Source organism: Xiphophorus hellerii, chromosome 2, assembly GCF_003331165.1.
Source record: "Xiphophorus hellerii strain 12219 chromosome 2, Xiphophorus_hellerii-4.1, whole genome shotgun sequence".
Classification (NCBI taxonomy): domain Eukaryota; kingdom Metazoa; phylum Chordata; class Actinopteri; order Cyprinodontiformes; family Poeciliidae; genus Xiphophorus; species Xiphophorus hellerii.
In genome coordinates, this window is record NC_045673.1 from 1,603,313 (window position 1) to 1,624,598 (window position 21,286).

At 40.8% G+C, this 21,286-nt stretch overlaps 1 protein-coding gene across 1 annotated transcript in view; it reads right to left on the bottom strand.

Annotated features, from left to right (window-relative positions):
- Window positions 1-317: 317 nt before the first annotated feature.
- tmtc2b (transmembrane O-mannosyltransferase targeting cadherins 2b) overlaps window positions 318-21,286 on the bottom strand; it is a 97,014-nt gene continuing 76,045 nt past the window's right edge. Inside the window, exons 8-12 of the mRNA XM_032580483.1 lie at window positions 18,837-18,958; window positions 15,238-15,319; window positions 13,935-14,049; window positions 11,364-11,427; window positions 318-4,584 (exon numbers count right to left, since the gene is read on the bottom strand). Of these exons, the coding sequence (XP_032436374.1) occupies window positions 4,405-4,584; window positions 11,364-11,427; window positions 13,935-14,049; window positions 15,238-15,319; window positions 18,837-18,958 (563 nt within the window). The 3' untranslated portion in view covers window positions 318-4,404. The remainder of the gene's footprint in view (window positions 4,585-11,363; window positions 11,428-13,934; window positions 14,050-15,237; window positions 15,320-18,836; window positions 18,959-21,286) is intronic.

The window sequence follows — 21,286 nt, forward strand, 5'->3', positions numbered from 1 at the left end:
ATGATTTATGCCTCTGTAGCCACAATCAGATTAGCAGTTAGCCGCTGAGCTAGCGAGGAAACTAGCATGTTAGCTCTGAAATGCTAACACAGTAGAACTACTATTTCACTCTCAAAAACATATAATAAAAACTTTATGGTAATCATACATATGTGCCTGGTGAACAATACCAACCTGTAATTAAATAAAAGTAAGACAGAGATGCTTGTGCTCGTCTTCATGCTAATCCCACAATGAAGGCCTCTGGTTTTATGACGCTCATCCAAACCAGAGAGCAGAACTATCAAATGTATTATGAAAAAACAGGATGAAAAGACTTCTTCTTGCACATTGTTCAGTTTTTATTTTACAAAAAAGGAGAACAGGGCTACAAATCCTGATAATTTATACAAATACAACACATTTCAAAAATAAATTTTAATTTAGTAAATTCTCTGTGAACAAGTTTCTGCAATAGCCCACTGCTTGAGATCCCTGAGCAGAGACACAGAGTGAAACACTTTTTCTTTTCACACCTTCTTACAGACATTAAAAATCTTGTTTCCTCAACACTTTAAATATTTACACCAGGAATTAGTAATGAGAAATCAACGTGAACTCTTAACGTTTCCTTACCACCATCACAGTAAAGAAAGCACCGTGCAGACGACAATATGACTGCTTCATATAACTCCACATATCAAAGTCTCAGCCTCCTGAAGCAGGTGTTGTGTAAATAGCTACATTAGCCGTGTTTGTGAATTTTCTTCAGTAACGACCAGAAACACGCAGAAGCTCCATCAAATGATCTTCCTTCATTTTACATGTGAAAAAAACAACACAGTTCCAGCTGGTTCTGTTAACAGTTGGGATCAGAATCCCAACTGTTGGTTCTGATAACAGTTGGGATCAGAATCCCAACTGTTGGTTCTGATGGCTCTGTTAACAGTTGGGATCAGAATCGTCCCAGTTGGACCCTTCATTAGAATCAACGCTGCATACAGTGCTATAAAAAGTTTCTCTTACAGGTTCTTTCATGTTTGCTGTTTCAGAATATCAAACTAATTTTAAAATCAGCACAGATAACCTGAATACATGCAGAAAACAGAGTGTATAAATGATTATTTCAATTAATGAAGGCATTTAAAGGTTATGTGGAAATGACTCCGGCGGAGAAATTTCGAATCACTGAAAAATTGTCATTTCAGCCATATTGGAGGGTTTTTGAGTATGAACAGAATGTTTATCATAGCACAGTATATTAAATTGGAGATATGCAAAAGCTGTTTTTAGCCCATAAATACATTTTGTTGTGCAGGAAAGTTGGATTTAGTCTCTCCTGATGCTGCATAGATATCGTTATATTCTGTTTATAAAGTATTTGCTGCAGAACTACTAAACAAGGTCATGGGTTTCCTTTGTTTTTGCAGATTTTGTCTTGGGGAACCCATGATCCAAACGCATTCAGTGACATTCTTGGTGCCAACACTGGCTAACTCTAACTGTGCCTTGTTTACAACACGTGTTCATTCATAATGTGGCAACATTTCCTGACTCCAACGTGAAAGGCTGGATGGATAAGTCATGTGTTGTTGACATCTTTTAATCAATTTGGCAGAAAAAAGTTTTTGCGTAACAAGCTAATCAAATCTCCGCTATCTGCAAATTACAAAATGGCAGACCAGAGTGAAATCATCATTTTAGTTGTACTTTATTTATGTTTGTCCAGTTATCTTTGACGGAAAGAAAGGTTGTCTGTTTAATTCTGAAACATTTAAGTGACGATAAATCTAAAAAAAAGTACAGAAATCTTTGAAGGAAATACTTTTTCAGAGCACTGTATGAGCCTCAATAGTAGCTTTAAAGTGCAGTAAAATAAAAACACCACGAGCATGTTTATTCTCAGTTCGATAAAGATTTCTTAATTCACTTTGTAACATATTTCAATCTTGTTCCAGTTGTTTTTGTGCTTTATAAACTCAGAAATTTTCTTAGAATATTTAAGTGATTCGGCTGCTTTGTGGGGACAAATGAGAACAATATTCAGCTTCCAGTCTGTCTATTTTAAACAGACTGACTGGAAGCTGCTGTCCCCAGTAAACTCTAATCACCTTCATAAAGAGGGACTCGTTGGGGGAAACCCAGACCTGCTAGATCAAAAAGAAATGTGCTATATTAGTCTTGTAATAAACATGGGAATAGATCGGGATATTTAAAAGCTGACAGCACAAAACGCCGCCCCACGCCCCACCGATGGTCCAGCTGGATGAAGAGACTCAACAGGAAGTATCTGAGGTCTTGATCCCGATCATTTAACAACGCCTCTATCTGGAGTCCGATCTGGTACCTGGGTTTAGTTCTGGACAGTGGTGGGTACCGCTAACTAAAAAACTAAAAATGTTAGCTGAACTGACCGCAAAGCACTGATAATAAATATTAGTTCTGGTAACTTGCTACACCGACAAAGCATTGAGCAGAAGCTAATGCTTAAGCGCTAAATTCAACCATGTTGGTACCCAACACGTGTCAATGACACAACATGTGTTACAACATAGTACATCGCCCTCAACAGGGTGAAGTTTGTCATTACATGCCTAACAGTATGGTTTGCTCTTCACAAAAGGAATTTTTATTTTTCACTCATGGTTTCAGTTTTATAGTTGTTGAATTTGCTAACTCTGTTGCTAATTTTGCCTAAAGGTAGGGCTTCAGTCAGAAAACACTGGACATTTTAAACTGTTTACTGTAGAACTACAGCAATGCATTCTGGGTAAAGAATGAACGTCATTTGCTGCACTGCATCGTGAGTGAAGAACATAAGTGGATACAAAAACACTGGATATATGCACATTATTCAAGGTAAATGTATATTAATTACTGCTCTGAAATCAATGTATTTTATTTTTCGATGTTTTGAGAAAAACAATTGTGAGGACAGGAAGTGGAACAGTCTTCACAAACTTCAAAATAAGAGCAAGAAGAGAAATGTCTGACTACTTGAAGAATTCTTGACAGTCGATAACAAAAACTTCAACTCAGATGATGAACTTTATTTAAGTGAAAGTTTCCAAAACAGGCAACTAAATTAGCGCTTCAGAATGTATCTGAAAATATTAATTTAAGGGAAGCTGAGTGTGCTAAGAGTTTTCAAAGTTAGCAAAAATGTTAAAACGCTCAACAAAAAATGAGCTCTGCTACTAACAAGAGTACCCACCACTGGTTCTGGTTCTGGATATCACTAATCACAGGTAACAGAGCAATAACTGTATGAATAGGACTGGGGCCAACAAATAATAACAAATACTGTACAAACCTTTATGAAGGTGCTATTTCTTTTACTAAAAACTGACAAAAACAACCAAATATATGAAAACAAATATATACAGATGAGAACAGCTGTAAGGATACCGAAAAACCCTTTACTGTATAGTAACAAGCCAAACTCACTCAGTTATGGAGCTACAGTTTGCTGTGATGTTCTGTGTACTAAAACATGGCAGCTATATATTAATATTTATTCAAATGACATAACTTTACCTAAGCATAAAGGCATTTAAACATTTCCCTTTCATCGAGCTGTGACTGTGTTGATCCATGTAAGGATAAAAGTTGGACACTAGCTTAGCGTTAGCTTAGCATTTCCTTTTGGGAAGGCTTTCCATCTGCAATCTGAAGCTTTCAGCTTTTAATGGTGATGGTCGTTTAATATTTAGAAGTGAAGAATAAAAATACCACTGGTAATGAAGACGATTTCAAAGCTTGCTAAAACAGATTAGTTAGATTAACTGCAGCCCTTTGCAGGCCTTAGTTAGAGACTCTTATTGTGCTGAAATAGTTGCTCTGCATTCCCTTTTTATGTTTTTCTCTGAATATCAGGTCAGTTGCAACTTTAGGAATCAATATGTGGTGCAATTTCAGATTAAAGTGACCAAATGAGAAGGTTTAAAAGCAGAGACTATAAATTAAATTTTAAGAAGTTAAATTGTGTCCATGTCTTCATATGTACCTTCTTTCTTTCATTTTCAAGAAAAAACACAAAGTGAAACTAAAATTTGACAGAAAGTCCTTCAGTGCTCCCCTCTGTGTTCTTCATACCTCATTCTGCGGCAGCGATGAACCTGTGGCTTCACTTTAACTTGAAATATTCTTGAATAAAAAACGAAAGCAGTAAATCTGCAGAAAGGAATCCAGATACCACGCAGGGTCTTCCTGACTGTAAGCAATCCTGAGCAAAGCTGCAGGCCTGAGGTGTTTGCAGAGCTCAGAGGTGATTAGTGGGGGGAGGCTGAGCGGCACAATGTCTATCCAAACGTCCTCCCTCGGTCTCTTCCTTCTCTCCTGGATGAGAAAACAGAACGAGGGCGCGTAGGCCGCCCGTCTCCCCGGGTCTGGAGTGCAGATGGCGTGTGGGCGGGACGGGAGATCTCAGGGACTCGTGGTCCTCAGGCCCTGCTTCTCCATGATGTTCCAAAGCTTACGCAGATTCGACTGGGTGATGGTGTCGTCTGGTTTCAGCTGAAGAGCCCGGAGGTAATTGGCTTCGGCTTCTTGCAGTTTCCCGTTGAGGTGGAGGATCGCTCCGAGGTTCATCAGAGCTGCAGGGTACTGAAGCAAACACAAATGACCATTTTAGGATCCGATCAGCTATCATTGAGATATTTAGCTGGTGTACAGCAGCTACTAACTACTTGAAGTTTTCTACTATGCTTCCTTGAACAGGTTAGGACAAGCCTATGGACTATACAAAACATGTTCATGACATTTTCTGCACAAAACCATTCTTAGATGATAAGATTTCAGTCTGCCTAAAACAATAGAGTGAGTTGTTTTAGGGCCTCTGTCACTTTAAATCCAACTCATCGTTTACATTTGCACATGAAAATGGCTGCAAACAGATACGCAATTATATAAACATACATCTTTGAAAAGCAGAAGTGGAACCTCCTGCACAACTAACAACAATGCAGCAAGTGGTTTCTGGATGGCAAGTCAACAACAAAACATTGACCTTTTCCAGCAGCCATTGTACAGCGGTAAAACCAGCTGATCAAATGTGCTGGAGCTCAGCTTGGGTTGCTAGGTTACGTTATGGTGCTTATTGAATGTGACTTAATCAGGAGCTTTTTGAAACAGTCCATTTTCCAGACACCAAAAAACATAAACTTACTGCCAAAAACACGGCAGAGTTTTCTTTAAAGTGCTTTGGTTGTTTTTAGAAGCAGTTGAGACCTAAATTGTACAGCAATGTGCAAAACACGAATTTTGCATAAATGTTCATCTCTAATAGTCGACAAAAAAAACTTCATCACAGATGTCAAACTTTATTCAACTGAAAGATTAAGAAACTACTGAGTAAATTAGCAGATTAGAATTTATCCTGAAACAGTAATTTAGGGGAATCTAAGTGTGCTTCAAAAACACAAAAGCACTAAACAACAAATTAGCGGATTAGTGGATGTTTATCCAACACTGGAAACAAAAGTCAAAAACTAAAACTGACAGAAATTCTGCTGGGTCCCTTTAAGAGATGAGTAGAAAAATCTGAGCGTTTGGAAGATTTCCTAATTACTAACTCAGTATGTTGGATGCTGACTGAGTTCTGCCGAAGAAGACTGGATTCTGAAAATGAATCGATCCGATCAGCTAACAGCACATAATGGAGCTTCCTGAGAAAGAGCTGACATACTGTCTAAAGCTGATGTGTTTAGACTGGAGACCTAATGAGATTAGAAATTCACATTTCACCACATCAGTGCTGATGAATAATGCAGCCTGTCTGTTCATACTGAATATTTTAGCAGGGAATGATTTGTGGTTCATCGAGTGACGACATGCAGGGAGTAAAACTCCAAAAAACACAAACGCTGAATTTCCTCACAGTCATCTTAGCTTCTGTTACAAACATCTGATCCTGCAGATGATTCAAAGTGTTACATGATATGCTCTTTAGCCATAGTGGAGCATTGAGTCGTCACAGCAGAGCCTCAGCGATACGAGCGCCCCATTGTCAGATCGGCCGAACAGCCTGTCCCTGCGTCTGGTCTGCGGCCATCGATGTCAGAGGGAGCAGCCGGCGCTTTGAAGTGGCTCGAGATGTTTATTTCTGCTGGTGCCAATGGGCAAAGTCATAATCAGTGTGACGGATGAGTCATGGAGATATAAGTACAGGAAAAGTGCCTCGGGTGCAATCATGTCAAGACCAAGAAGTATGTAGGCCAAGGGAGGGGCAACATCTGATCACCATTTTGGTTAGAGATGTGGAAAAAATGCCTCATTCAGCAGAGAAGCTCCGGGTCTGCTGCTGAGTTTATCAGCATTTCTGCCTTTCATAGAAGAAAAATCATTTTGTTCCTTGAAATCTGTGTTTTCTATGTAATTATTAACCAGTTGCCTTGAGATGTCTCTTTAATCAGCTGAGGTAAATTCAATCTCTGAATAAATGCAGCTGTTCTGGTTCTGGTGTCAGAGAACAAGCATCAGAGGAGACAAGCAGATCTACCGGGACACGGACGTCCACCTGGACTGACAGGAAGGACAGCGATAACCAGAGAAGCAGCACAGAGATCCCTGGTAACTCTGGAGGAGCTGCAGAGAGCTACAGCTCAGGTAGCAGAAAACTAAAACCTTTAACTCTAAACATACAGCAGCAGCTGTAGCTGCAGCTAAGCATGGGTCACGAAGGACTCAGTAAATATAAATACATGCCACACTTTTCAGATTTTTCTTGGTAAAAAAGTCCTAAAACCAAACATTGTTTCCTCTCCATGTCACAATGATGAACACTTTGTTTAGATCATCAGAAAAAAAGATAAACATACTCTACAGATTGTGATTGTAACAGAATATGAGAAAAGGGTCAGAATGATGTAAACCGACTTTTTAAAGCTTTACATCATGTTATAATGTTCTTCCCTCATCAAAAAACTACCTGCAGTGCTGCTTTGATTCGGTCATGCATGTCTGAGGAATCTTTACATCTCTCACAAGGTTTTACAAATTTTACTGTTTCCATCAATCTTTCCTTATCAGATACTTCAAAATAAAAAATGTTGATGGAAACAGCTTTAGTTACATTGTGCTATAAAATGTCACAATGTGCCAGGAAAATACACAATAACCCTCGTCTAAGGGGTGTGATTACTTTTGAAAAGCTCTGTATCTGTATGAGTGGAATAATTTGCAAAATAATCAAAAATATGTCAAATTTGGGTTACAAGACATTTCTACCTTCCAGAAATGAAAAAACTGAGATGTGGGGAGACTTAATGATTGGAAAATGAAAAGGAATAATATATTCTCCTTTCCTAGTTCAAAATCAAACTAACAAATAAGATAAACTTTGTTACTGGTTGCCCTGTGGCCTGATCTGATCGATCTCCTCTGACTGAATCTCCGCTGCCTTTCCTTCGCGCTGCAGCAGCTGCAGCAGCAGCCGCAGCTCTGCGACGTAATGGCCGCAGTAATTCTGAGACTGTTTGTGCAATAAATTACCTTCAGCTTGACCTCACCGCTTTAGGGCCACATCACAAAATAATGCTTGGAGATGGAATGTTTATACACATGGACATGATTTGAAGTAATAGTAGTAATGAACAGACCTCACACAAACACTGCATCCAACATCTCCAGGTGACAATTAGGTGTTTATTGTATAACTATAACTTTAATGTTTTACTAAAGATTCAAAGTGCAGTCGCATTTTATTCTGAGTTTGTGAGCTAAGTGGTTTTAAATGGCGCATTAATCAAAACTCTAGGCTGTATGAGGAGAGTGAAAAGCCCTGCCTGGACAACGAAATGGTAAAATAATAACCTGCCTTTCCTCTCAACACCGTCACCGTAAGTTAAAGCCTCGCAGTAGACAGGGAAGAAAAGGGCCACTGAACAAATACAAATGCTCATGTTTTTAGATTGAAATCAACTTAAAATTTGCAGATTCAACTAAATTCAAAATGTTTTCATTTTCTCGTTTAAACCTTAAATGCAACTGAAGTGAGCAACCAGAGGTACAAAGCAGGAAACTTCAGATGAGCAGCCTGGTGGTGGCTCGTCTATGTTTGTGAATTAAATAAAGTTAGAAGTTTAAAGAGAAGAATAACAAGTAAAATCTACTGCTATTGTGTTTGAAACTTTGAAATGAAATACAAAACAAACAGTATTTGAGCAAAAAGATTTATTTTAAAATATCTGCAAAACCAAGTTGTCTTAATTTGAATTCTATAAATCTTCCTTCATGTCTAAAACAGTCTTCTGCCTTTCTCACTTCATATATCTGAGATGTTTTATTTTACTTATACCCTTTTTTCCTGGCTCCTCCAGATTCTGCAGAAAGTTGCTGTTTTCAGAAGCCTTTATTTCTCTTCATCCCCTCATTTCCTCCTGCGCTGCAGCCTCTTTGGGCACAGAGCAGAAGAGCATGGCCACATGGCAAACTGACTGAGTTTGACTTGACCTTCATGACTTTAGAAAGAATTTGAAGGCATAAGAGGGAAAAAGGCTGTAGGTTGCAGAGACCAGATGGTTCTGACCGAGAATCAAACTGAATTTATCTCCTGCTGAAGGACGTGGTTGGGAATGGTTTTCTCAGTCTGACAGTGCGCATATGCAACATGATTAATGCAAAACAGCTGCGCTGATTAAGAGCCGAGTAAATTATACCATGTATCTTCCTTTTGCTGGGGTGGTGCAAGAAGATGTGAAGCCGCAATAAAAAAGTTTGGTAACACATCTAACAGTTCAGATTTCATCATTTGATCACAGGAAAACTGCCACGACTACAAAGGGATTCACTGTTAGTTTAAAACTTTATCTGAGACACATTCAACAGATAATGTGAATCTGTTGATTCACATTATCAACAGATAAACTAAACTAAACTGGTGTTAGTTTTTATTAATTTAAATAAAACACACAGACATTGCCGTGTCATTCCTACTGCAATGTATCCTGGGTAGATGGCGCTAGGTGCTATGAAGCTAGCTGTATAAAGCCAGAACAGTATTTATTGCTCAGTTAGCAACCTTCAGCCTTTCCAGTTTGAACTAGAATGCTTTGAAATAGAAGGAAATTGAGAAATAAAGAGGAGAGAAGATGAGGACCAAACAGAGGAAGAGGAGAGAGTCTTGTTGGTTTTTCTGCTGCTGCAGTTTGAAAATGCTGACCTGAAAGGAGAGCGAACGTTGCATAACGCTGATTATGCTAACTGTGCTTACAGTTAGCATCAGGATCAAAACATTTTCTCAAATATATTAGAATGGTTTGTTACAAAGACTCTCATTTTAAGCATCCATTCATTATCTTTTAATTTGTTTTCCCGTTTGCTACTGCTAATGGTGTTAGCGCTAGCTGATAGTGTTAGCTCTAGCTAATGGTGTTAGCGCTAGCTGATAGTGTTAGCTCTAGCCCCTGGAGGGCCGCTGTCCTGCAACATTTAGATGAGCCTCTGCTGCACCACCTGAACAGAATAATTAGGTCATTGAGGGTCTGGAGAACTGATCCACACAAGGAGGACGTAATGAAGCCGTTTCATTCCAGTGTTTTGTACCTGTGGCTCATCTAAAACCTGCAGGACTCCGGCCCTTGAGGACTGGAGTTTGACACCCCTGCTCTAGCTAATCAGAAGCCAATCACATTAGCTTGTTTCAACATATATCTTGTGTACAATGATTTATTAAAACTTTGAGGCAACTTGCTGCAATTTTGTCAACAAAATGTGTGTTTTGTTTCTAGGAGAGTCCAGTAACAGCTACACACATCATGGACCCAGCCTGCATGACCCGGTGAAGAAATATCGGAGCCAAAAGCTTTCTGAAGCTTCTCACATCCAAAGTGCTGAAATCGACTCTTGTTGATAGGAAATGGAGAACAAAATGATAAAAATCGCATCATTTTGTTCAGAGAGTACTTTACCTTCTCTTCCCTGTTTCTATTTGTGCCACATAAACATTTTTATATTCATCTCATAGTGCGGTGGATCCTGCCAGTTGCTGGCTGTGCCTGATTTTCACTCAGTCATAGAAAGAGTTAACAAAACTCTAAACCTTCATGGATACTTTCTGTATAAGAGTTGGCTGACAACAAACTGCATTAATAATCAATAACATGATTAAAATCACAGATCCTGTTGTTTTACTGTTTAACAATCTGTTTCCACTTCTTGAGCTGAGGCTGGGCCAGCAGGAGGCGGAGGAAGAACCGCATCTTGTTTTGATATGATGAACTGAAACCTTCCTGACTCATGCAGCGACTTTCACAACAAAACTGTGTCTGTTTTTAACGCCGTGCAGCCTGGAGGTTCTGCTCAGATCCACTGCATCAGGGGAATTCTCTGGATTCTCTATAAACTACGTCAAACAGGAAATCTCCTCCATTTTCCAGTTTCAAACTAATAATTTTTTTCATTGAACTTGTTGAATCCTTCTAAATCTTTATTTTTAGAAATGATCTGCCTATTTTGGTTTCTTAATCATTATTACTGACATTTTACTGACCTAACACACGGGTCTTCCACCTGCAGCTTTCGAGCCACATGAGGAACTTTGGACCTTCCACACCTTATTGAATTGGCCTAAACATTACTAATGGCATCAGATAAATGCAAGTTTTAGCAGTTTTTCTAGTTTTTTTATTCATAATAATTGCCTCCACTAACACAACAGGATGTCATGTCCTCACGTTGGGAGCCTGGTGCTTTATAGTTTTTTCCACAAACATCAAAACATTGCAAAAGTTTTGCAGCTGAATTCTTGCAGCTTCAGGATGAGGCAGATTTCTCTCATTTGCTCTCTGGGTTTTAATTAGACGTTTGGAGAGAAATCTGACTTTACGTTCACATTGTGCCACCAAACCTACTCAGATCTGAACTCCATGACTTCTGTGGAGTCCTGCCTGCTCTTGTTTGACAGCCTTTCTTCATATTTTACCCGGGTTTGTGTGCAGAAAAGGCCAAACTATGATTCCTGTAAAACATTGTAAAGATGTATTTGATCATCAATCCACAGCTGTCTGTTTCCAATCAGCGCCGGGGAACAAACAGGATGACCGCATGCTAAACACTCTCCCCGCCTCAGACAAGCGGACCCGTCCCGTCGGGGCTCCAGTCAGTTTCAGGATCCCCGTCCTCCGGCTCGGTGTTCGTATCGTTATTCTTTCCAATCTGCTTACCCCGGCCCCTCCTTTGAACTTGTTGATGGATGTTGCACAAGCAAACCTCTGAGCTCAGGAAAACTCAAGAACTCATTATTCTGAGCAGGACTGACAATGAATCCCGTTGTTAGACGCAGAACGGCCAGTAATGATATTGGAAAGTCAGTCTGACCGTAATTGCAGCGCATCCATCAAAGTAAAAGGTAATGAGGAGGAATAGCGAGTCAAGGTTTTACTCACATTGGGTCTTAGGCTCGCTGCTTGTCCGTAATACTTCTCGGCTGCTTCGTTGAGCTTGGCTTGTCTGAAAAGGGAAAAAAAGGGAGAGGCGATCGTTAGTCAATTTTATTGCTGCTGGCTTTGGCCCAGGCCTTGAACCCGGAGTGTTTACCGGTTCCCAGGGGTCACGGAGAAAATAACATGGAGGAACTGCATGAAGAAACGCAACGAGAACTTTCTGCTTTCTGCTCAAACCTGCAAATCACTCGACTCTGTTTGAGGATGGAAATCAAATTTACGTATTACGGCTTGAGGGTTTATTACTTGAGGAGTGTTAGTCCAGTAAAGTCATTCACATCTAGTTGATTTGGGATGTTTGGTTCACTGGATATTTAAGAGAAAATCACTTCAAGGGGATAAAAGCATACTGATGGATTTCAAGCATTTATTTCAGTTCATTTTAATAAAAACCTCAAATTCAGAGTCTTCAAAAATTTTACTATCACATCAGATCAATGAAAAAGTATTTTTAACAGAAATGTTTAGCTGCGACGGTGGAGGCAGCTGCTCATTGGAGGAGGCTGGTGGCTACAAATAAACACAATCTGAGTCATAACTGGTTAGTGTGTATTGCAGTTCGATATATTCAAAGATATTGAAAAAAGAAAATATGATTACCTTGTAATGAGATTAAAACAAATAAATGATACGGATACAAAGAAAACGTCTCGTTTCACTGTGACAAACAGGATTTGAGGAAAGGTCGTTTGTCAGAATTATTACCTAAAAATGCGACACCTGAGATAAGATCTGCAGTCAAGACATAAATATTGTGTTTTATTTAAAGTCTGTGGCGTCTCGTTCTCAAACAGCAGCAACATTTCCTTTATCTGAACTAATGCTCTGCTCTCTCCAGAACCACCTTCAGGATCCACAGCTGCAGCTTTTTCCCTAATGGCAGAAACGTCTAATTGCAAATAATTTCCCTCTGACAAAGTCAAGGACAGCAGCTGGACGGCTGAGTGAGCAGCCGCTCACCTGATATTACCTGGATCAAAGCCGGCGGCCGTCTGGACCCACAGCTTCATTTAGGATGTCAAAGTCTGTTAGCGAATCGACGTCAGTGAGGATTCAGGTCAGAGTCAGACTTCAGAGTCAGACTCCTTAAATCCTGGTGGGTTTATAACCAATCAGCTTTCTTGTGGTTTAATTTAATGTCTTCACTTTGAACATGGAAATTAACAGTGCTGGACACACTTCCGCTAATCCTCTAACGTGCTAAAATCACAGCTAATTTTTCATTTAGCACGTTTTTGCTAACTGTGGAAACTCTTAGTGCACTTAGTTTCTCCTAAATGAATGTTTACAGATAAATTCTAAATTATTTTGCTGTTTTGTAAACTTTCAGTTCAATACATTTTGACATCTGTGTTGAAATTTTGGTTACCGACTGTCAAAAAGTAGCTTACATTCAGGCTCTTATTTTGAAGTAGCTTTGGGTCACTTTGGATTTCCAACGACCAGCTCAAGATTTACAGGAAGTGGAGGTTTTATGTTGAGAAGAACGGCCGATTTAACCACCTGAGAGAAAAAAGGAGGGCTACATGGTAACGAAAAGCAAAAAGCTTTTGTTTTATTCTGAATTAAAACGACAACTGCTTTGTAATATTTGGCTTTCCCCAACTCCTAACCATGAAACGGTTTTGAATATCAGTCATAATACAAATAAATAACCTGGGAAACGTGGCAAAAACTTTAAAAATTTTCCCTAGCATTTCTACATTCACATTTTCAGTGATGCGCTAAAGGAGGCAGGCGGGAATTATTAGTTCAGAATCCAAATGCTGACAACCTGAAAACCCCAGAGAGCCATAAACAACATTTACACACTGGTAAGTATCTGCTTCTCCTTCTAATCTCTTCTCTTCTCCTGCGCAGATTCACTTCTGTCTGCATCAAGTAGAGGTCTTTCCACGTCCGTGTCCAACACAAACACATAAAGAGCCTGAGCTGCAGAAGAGCAGGACCCCATGCCAAGCAGGCGGAGATGAGTTCAACCCAAGCATTGCCTGAGAAACGCTTAGGCTTCCAGAGGTCTCTATGCTGAAGGTCTCTACGCTGAAGTCTGTTCGCGGTGTGGATCCCACAGGATCCCAACAATGACGCATGAGAAGTTTTAACTAAGATGTCTCCGTTGGTTGAAGTTGTGTTCAGCTTTGACACTTTTTCCAATCATGACTCATGTTCACCGACTCTCCGGCCTCAGAGCTTTTCTGCTCAGCCTCATCAAACAAATACACTTCCAAGTGAGATTCAGATCCAGAGACAGCTGAAGTTTGAACATCTCTCGCTGCGATGAGTTAAAGCTTCAGTTCTGGATTCTACCACCGTTCAGCGAGAGGGATTACAACGTCCAGCCAAGAAAATCACGCAGGCGGAGAAATGGAGTAAGCCCTCGGATAAAGCGTGCAGACACACTGCTTTCGGCAAGCCAAGGAAAACCGTTCTGAAATACTGTGCAGCATCTACGTGCGTGCACCTAGACCGCGGAAATCAAAAATAAGACAGAGAGGTCTGTGTTGAAGGCCGTACCTGAGCATGTGAGCGGCGCTGAACACCACATCGAACTCCCCACCGTCGAGGCGGGCGGCCGTCTTCGCCATCTCCGCTGCTTCCAGGAGCCGCGACTCTTCCAGTAAAAACTGACCTGCAGGAGAAAACAGCAGTACTGTTAAAACATGAGCAGGTTCTCCTGAAGGCTCAGAGGGACACGCTGTAACAATGTTTACTTTGGCTCAGGCCTGCACTGAAACACCAGATAGGAACTTTACACACCATCCCTGTTTGGTCAGTGCAGATTAGCTGACCCTGATAGATCAGTGGATGTTTGGTGAAAGTGTTTATTGGAAAAGATTTGCACTTTCATAGGCGTACCTGACTTACACTGAACCTCTGATGGGATCATGGAGGACCAACAAGGCTGCAGATTCATTGATCCTTGGAAGGTCCAAAATAAAGAGGAATTATCACCTTGCTTGACTTTGTTAGCACCATCACCGCTGAACCACCCACCGAAGTTCAGCAGATTGCCTGATTGACTTCAGGGAAGTTTCTCAACCACTTCTGATTGTAAAAAACTGGTTGAAGTCACAAAAAGCTCAGCGGCTTTAGAGGCTTTTGATAAACAGAATATATTTTTCTTAATTTAAATGTTTCTGTTTCTAAAAAAGCTTTTTCAGCAGTGAAAATAAAATTAAAAGAAGGACAGCAGGTGAAACATCATGGAAGTTGTAGGCATACATTTAGGTTTGGAATGTCACCAGCATCGGTAAAAAATAAAATGTATTTATTTTTTACATTTTTATATTTTTTTCTGATCTTCCCTGCAACTTTCTGAGACTACTGAGTCTTCATGGTGAAAAACTTCACTTTCTTCACTTTGAAAATCCCTGCCCTATAACATCTTTATTCACATCATTTTCTTATATTTTGTAATAAAAGCCTTTTGCAATGACAGTCAGCTGACATCTTTAAAGAAATATATGATTTATTTAACATGATAATCAAATTGAATGTTATTAAGAGATTTAAAAATGACTGAAGACAAGAGAGACGCTGAAATTGTCACGTTCCATGTCCGCATCAAACTGAAGTGAACAATGAGAGGAAATCATCCTCTGTTCTCATAAAACGCTCTAACCACACACAGAAAGAGATTCTTGATGTTTGGAGGAAGACGTGACAAAAGGGTCAACAAACACTTGTCCAAACAGGCGTCCAAAATGTGTAAATTCCTGCCTTTGTGCAGAACGTCTTTAACAGCCAAATCAAATAACTGAGATGTGAGAATAAGAAGTCAGGATGTGTCAAATTGAAATAAAAACAGAAATCTCACCGTAATGCATGTAGCAGTTGCCCTTAGTGGGATCCAGTTGGATGGCCTTCAGGAAGTAGCGCTCAGCTTCTGTTTTCTGCCCCTGAGAGAGAAGGATTAGAAGCTGCGTCATTATTTCTGCACCCACTTCTCAAAGCTGCTCATTATGAAAACACCAAGGTCTGCTCAGCAGCCCAGATACCTCTGCATGAACCGAATGCCCCCCACCTCAACCACAGACTGCTGCAACATTAAATCCCAATAAACGGACATGAAACATGGGAACCACAAGTGTTATTCTCTCCTCCTCACGTGTCATCTGTCAAAAGTGCACGGTGTCATGTTTGGCCCAGAGAAGGCTCATTCATTACCGCTTTAATCTGAGGGAGAAACACTTCCAGAGCAGAAGCACCGGAGGCCAGCATGTGTGTGTGTGTGCCTGATGAAACAGGACAGTGTGTGGAAAGTGTGTGAGCGCAGCCACAGAGAACCTTATGGGTCTGCAGGGAGTTGGAGACTCGCATATTTATAAGGATCACACAAGTTTTATTCAATCGAACATTTACTCCGGCCTTTAGAGAGACGAGCGAATCGATTCTGGAGGCTGGGCGAGTTGGAACAGCCGGTTTAAAACTCTTCAGATGCAGAGAGCTCCTTTACTCTCTGCAGACTGGAACAAGCAACCAATCACAGCTCAGACTGACCAGAGCAAGCAGAAATTCTGAGGATGTTTAACACCTGAAAGCCCAGTAGACTCAGTTCGACTGGAGATGAAAACAGCAGCATTTGTTCCACCTCCAGCTGGTTCTCTTTCTCTCTGCTCTGACTCAAACCAACCTGTTCCCCTCCTGCCCTGCGGGGGCTCTGCACCGAGAACCACTGACAAAAACCTCTGAAGAGCAACTTCCTTCTTCAACAAATGGAAACAAAAATGGAGTCAGATTTTAGCACTTGGCGGATTTCTCTTTTGTCTTTGGTAAAAGACATTTCTCCCACTACTGCTAGGCTAGGGTGTTTGTTTTGTTTGTATTTACCCAGAATGCCCTGCGCTGTAGTCCACTGCCTGCTTTTGGAGCGGTCTCCAGTCTCTCTGGCGTTCACATATGTATTCAAACTGAACCATAGTTCACTTCAACCAAACCCAGACCGACGTTTGCATTCAGACCTCCCCAGCCGAAACGGACTTTCTAGACAAACGGACTGGAGTTAGATTAATGTGGACTGGAGTTGGATTAAGGCGGACTGGAGCTGGATTAAGGCGGACTGGAGTTGGATTAAGGCGTGCATTCATCGGTTTCTAGTACGGACATAAAGAAAATGCTGCTTAGTTTGTCGATAGTTTTTGATGACAATGTCATTAATTACAGATCCTGCAATTAATGAAATTAAAAGCTTCATACAGTGAGTTACAGTCCATTTAAAAACCACATCTTCTACTGTAAAAATCTGAAAATCAGGTACATGTTTACCAGAGGAGGCGCTGAGTGGTGGTGTACCAGTCTGGGTCAAAGTTCATGTCTGGGCAGCATCACATCTGTGCATTTTTGTTCTGGTCTGGATGGAGGGATGGGTGCCTTTAAGGCCCAAACGCATTAACAACAGACTTAGAGAAACAGAACAACATCCTCAGAGGTAGAAAAACACAGAGAAACTTTTGCAAATAAAAACGAGATGAGTCCGCTGTTAGCTTCTCTTCCTCTTGTGAGAGAAACTCGAAAGCATAATAAAGCCAACAGGGGGTTGAAAAGACGGATGAGAAAAGCAGCTGTATGCGCTCTTCCTCTTGCTCCAAACATGGCGAGCTCACTGCGGACTCCTCACACCTTAAATCCCTGATAGCACCAGGCGAGCTGCAGACGTAGCTCTGACTCTGACGTCGGCTCTTACCGAGGAAGTGACGGAAAAATGTCAACATGCATCCCAGCCGGCGGCGCCATCATGACCTGAAACCCAGAACTGATCTTCATCATTAACTTCTTCATCGCTCCAGATGTCAGCTACCTGCTCAGCGCCACCATCCTCATCCTACCCCTGTGTGACCTCTGTGTGACCCCTCTGTGACCTCTGTGTGACCCCTCTGTGACCTCTGTGTAACCCTGCAGCAGAGCGCCATCCGGCAGCTTCCCTGCAGCTCGCGGGGAAGTGAACCTGAAACCCGGTCAGCATCTAAAGTGTCTTCATCATGAAGAGTTGTTCCACAGGGAGCGAAGCCTGAGGGCTGCAGGCCGGTCCACTTCCTGCTCTGCGTTTCATCATTTTAAACGCTGCTGACATGCGAGGCGGCAGCGATCAGGAGCTGCATGCCGGCAGGAACGGGCAGCGGCGGCCAGACACGGTTCAGATGATCGAAACTCTGTTTTCACCTCAAACCAGCTCACACAGCAACTCTTAGCTCATCTGTTTGTTCAGACAGTCAGGGTGCAGAACCGAAAACTCATCCAGCCTGACGCTCAAAACCCAATTTAAACTTATTATGCAGGTTATTTAAGAACACATCAGGGTTTATATTCAGATTAGAACATTTTTCTTTTGCTATTACAATGATGTAAATGGAAATGGAATTATTGTTTTTGCTTTGCTAAGAAGTAAAACCTGAATTTATGCCAAACTATTTTCTGAACAGAACCTCTGAACGACCAGCTTGAGGTTTTACTCCTCAGTTTCTGCATGAACTGATGATAAACCGAAACTTTTAAGGTTTTTGAGAACAAAGATTCCCTGAAAGATTCCAAGACTGTTAAGTGAGGATGAACAAGAATTAATAACAAGGAGAAAACTGGAGATGCACCAATCAAACACTTGATCAGTGATCAATACTGAAAAATCTGATTTTATTTTCAATCATTAAATGCATCAAACTAATAATTCCCATCATTTGTCACAAATAAATACAACAAACAGAATCATCGTTCCCTCCCTCTCTACAGGCTGCATGGTTGTTGGTATTCTAAGGAGCAGCATAATAAGTACAAAGGAGCAAATTTTAACTTCTGTTCAGGTGGGAAATTGAGTTCAGGAAGTTTTCCGTAGGAACAGAAACAATGTCTTTTATTCATGTCTGTTCCTTTAGGGCCAGACAGTGAGAGAGAAAGAGATTCAATAAAAGATGAATCTTTGGAAACTTTTTCTGCTCATTGAGATGCAGAAGGAAGCCAAGCAACTACTTTTTATTTTTTACTATGTTTTAGGAAGTTGGTTTTCTGTTTCTTCAAATATGCAACATGAATGAGATTTCAATGAAAGAAGGTTTTAATGTTGAGCTGAAACCCAAACCTGAGTTCGGGTTCTTCAGTCACTATATCCTGAAACGTTTGGCTGCTGCAGCGCAGCTGAATCCCCTCATCAGCAGCCTTTCATTCAGCTCTGCAGGCTGAATGAAAGGTTGGCATGTTGGAGAAGAGACAAGTGGAAAAATCACAGGACAGTAGATCTGGAGGATTGGAGCTTCATTCCACCAGTATCAATATTGTGATGGGAAAAACCTCTCCACAGAAACATAACTGTGAAATAAGAGCTAATGAGCTAAAGCTAGTTGCTGCATTGAATTAGAGAACGTTCTGAAAGCTGAGTATGATCCAGATTACTTATTTCGGTGCAAAATGTTTCAAATGAAGTCTTACTGTGATAGCCAGGAGTTTTCCGTAGGTGAGGTGAGCAGGAATGTGGTCCGGCTTGGCTCTCAGAGACTCCTTGTACCAGTGCTCCGCTTCAGGCAGCTTGTTCAGGCGCATGTAGGCTTCACCTGGGGGTCACAAGGTCAGATCAGGGGTCACAGAGTCACAGGCCAAGACACCAAACTGCTTCCTGCTCTTCTTCTGGTGACAGTCCTCAAACGGTGGCCGACAGCTGCAACAGGCAACAAGGGGCTGGAAGAGCCAGACACTTCAAAACACACAACAGAAAAACACTGCAACCAAAAAACACTGCAATCCCAGAAAATAGAAAAAAAAACATACAACTAGCAAAACAAATGCAAATGGAAAACGATGCAACCACAAACAAAATTCTGCAACAGGAAACAGGAGCTAGACGGGAAATGCGTAAATTCATAAAAGCAGCAGCAAAAATGAAAAGCTGCAAACTCACTGAAGGAAAAGTTTGTTATACTTCATGTCTTTTTCAATATTACTGAACATCAGCGTCTTAACTTAGCTAATATTACTGATTCCAGACTCCCCCTAGTGGTCTGGAGGACTTCCTTATTATGTAGTGAGTTGGCAACATTTTGTACATGTAGTTGTTTTGGCAGTTTGCAGCGTTTTCTCGTTAGCTTCTCCTTCCTGTGTTTGCTGATTTTTCATTCACATTTGTTTTGTTAATTGCAGGTGCTTGGTTCTATGCTTTGTGACTCAAACAGTTTTTATTTGCAGCGTTTTTCTGTTGCATTTCTGCTTTTGTGTTATGGAGTTTGATCATCCATGTGCTTTACTGTTGATGTGTGTTGTACGTCAGTCACTGCACTCAGTTGAAAGGGAAGTTTCATTCCAGTCAAAGACTGACTGAATTATTTTTACATTCCACAGACAAATACAAAAATATAAATACATAAAGTTCTTCTGATATTAGATAAAAGCCTGAATAATTGTTTGAAACGTTCTGGATCAGATATCAGGTTTCTTCCTGTTAACGGGTAGTTTTTCCTCTCCACTGTTGCTACATGCATGCTCAGTCATGTCAATGACTCAACACATATGATTGTGTGCTGTCGCCCCCTGCTGGTCCAGAGGAAGGAATTCTGTAAGTCAACCACTGGATGAGCTGCTGAGTTTCCTTAGAAAATTTTTAAGATAATTTTAATAATGAACTGAAAGTATGTGTGATTGAACTGACTTTGTTGAAATGGCTTTATAGAAATAAAATTGAATAGAATTGAATAGAGCTACAGTCTGGAAGGCAGTGTGTTAAAACCTGCTGATTGAAATAATTGATAATTTCATATAAATGTACAGCGGGTTAGAATTGGAAAATTAAGAATATGGCTCCATCTATTCAGCCTTGTTTTTATCAGGTTGAAGATAACTTATTTATGTTACATTATCATGAATGTGGTTGCTGAGAAACTGAGATTTATAGGAGACGAACGGTTTCTTCAGAAACCACAGGGTTTCCATTCTGTCATTTCTTTTTCATATTCCTACTGCTACTATGCAAGTTTTGAAACTCAACCCGAGTCCTTAACCTCATTTTGAATTCAATAAGGGAGCCCTGCGGTTACTCCAATAAATAATTATTGCTGTAACTTTAATCTGAGTGTCTGTACAGTGAGGTTTATCTGGATTCTGTTATTTACAGGTTTTTATCTCTGACCTCCTGTTTTATTGATGGGTCTGCTCCCTGGCAGAGGTTCTGTGTCTGAGATAAGCACAAAAACTAACATGCAATTAGAAGTGACACTGAGTCCAAGGAGCTGCGAACCAGTTTGAGAATGAGCAGCATTCCTGAGCCCACCAGAGAGCGTTGGAGGGAGACCAGCAGGGTGCAGATTACCACCCAGGTCTGCCTCTGATGAAAGCTGCTGCTCGTTGGCGTCTGACAAACAGCATGAGAGGAGCAAAGTGAGTGAAACTGGAAACAGATATGAGCACCAGAGCCAAATGTGCAAATCAGTCCAGTGAGGAAGCGGCGCTAAGCAGCAGAAATCACAGATCTCTGGCCCAGCGCCTCCATTTGAAACGGCATGTCGCCCCTTAATGGTGCCGGGAGCTTTAATCAACGTTTTGACATAATCTCCAAAGCTCTGTCATATTGTATTCTGCCAACACACAAACAAGCCCCGGGCATTACCAGGTCTGGATTACAGACATCCAAGGTTTCAACTGTTTGTCTCTTTGTGTAAATATTAAACAGCAAAGGTTTGAAAGGAAGAAGTGGGAAGGTTAGAGGAAAGATAATGAAATCAAGAGCAGAGGAATGAGTCTGAGAACAGCTGGTGTACAGCTGTAGTCCAACAACCAGAGCTGCAGATTAAATCTGTTCAACATGTTAACAAAAATCTATTACTGCCTTGTTAAAACAGGCTTTTCTGTCAGAACACCCCCATCCAGGTCAAACTTCTCATTTCACAATGTGA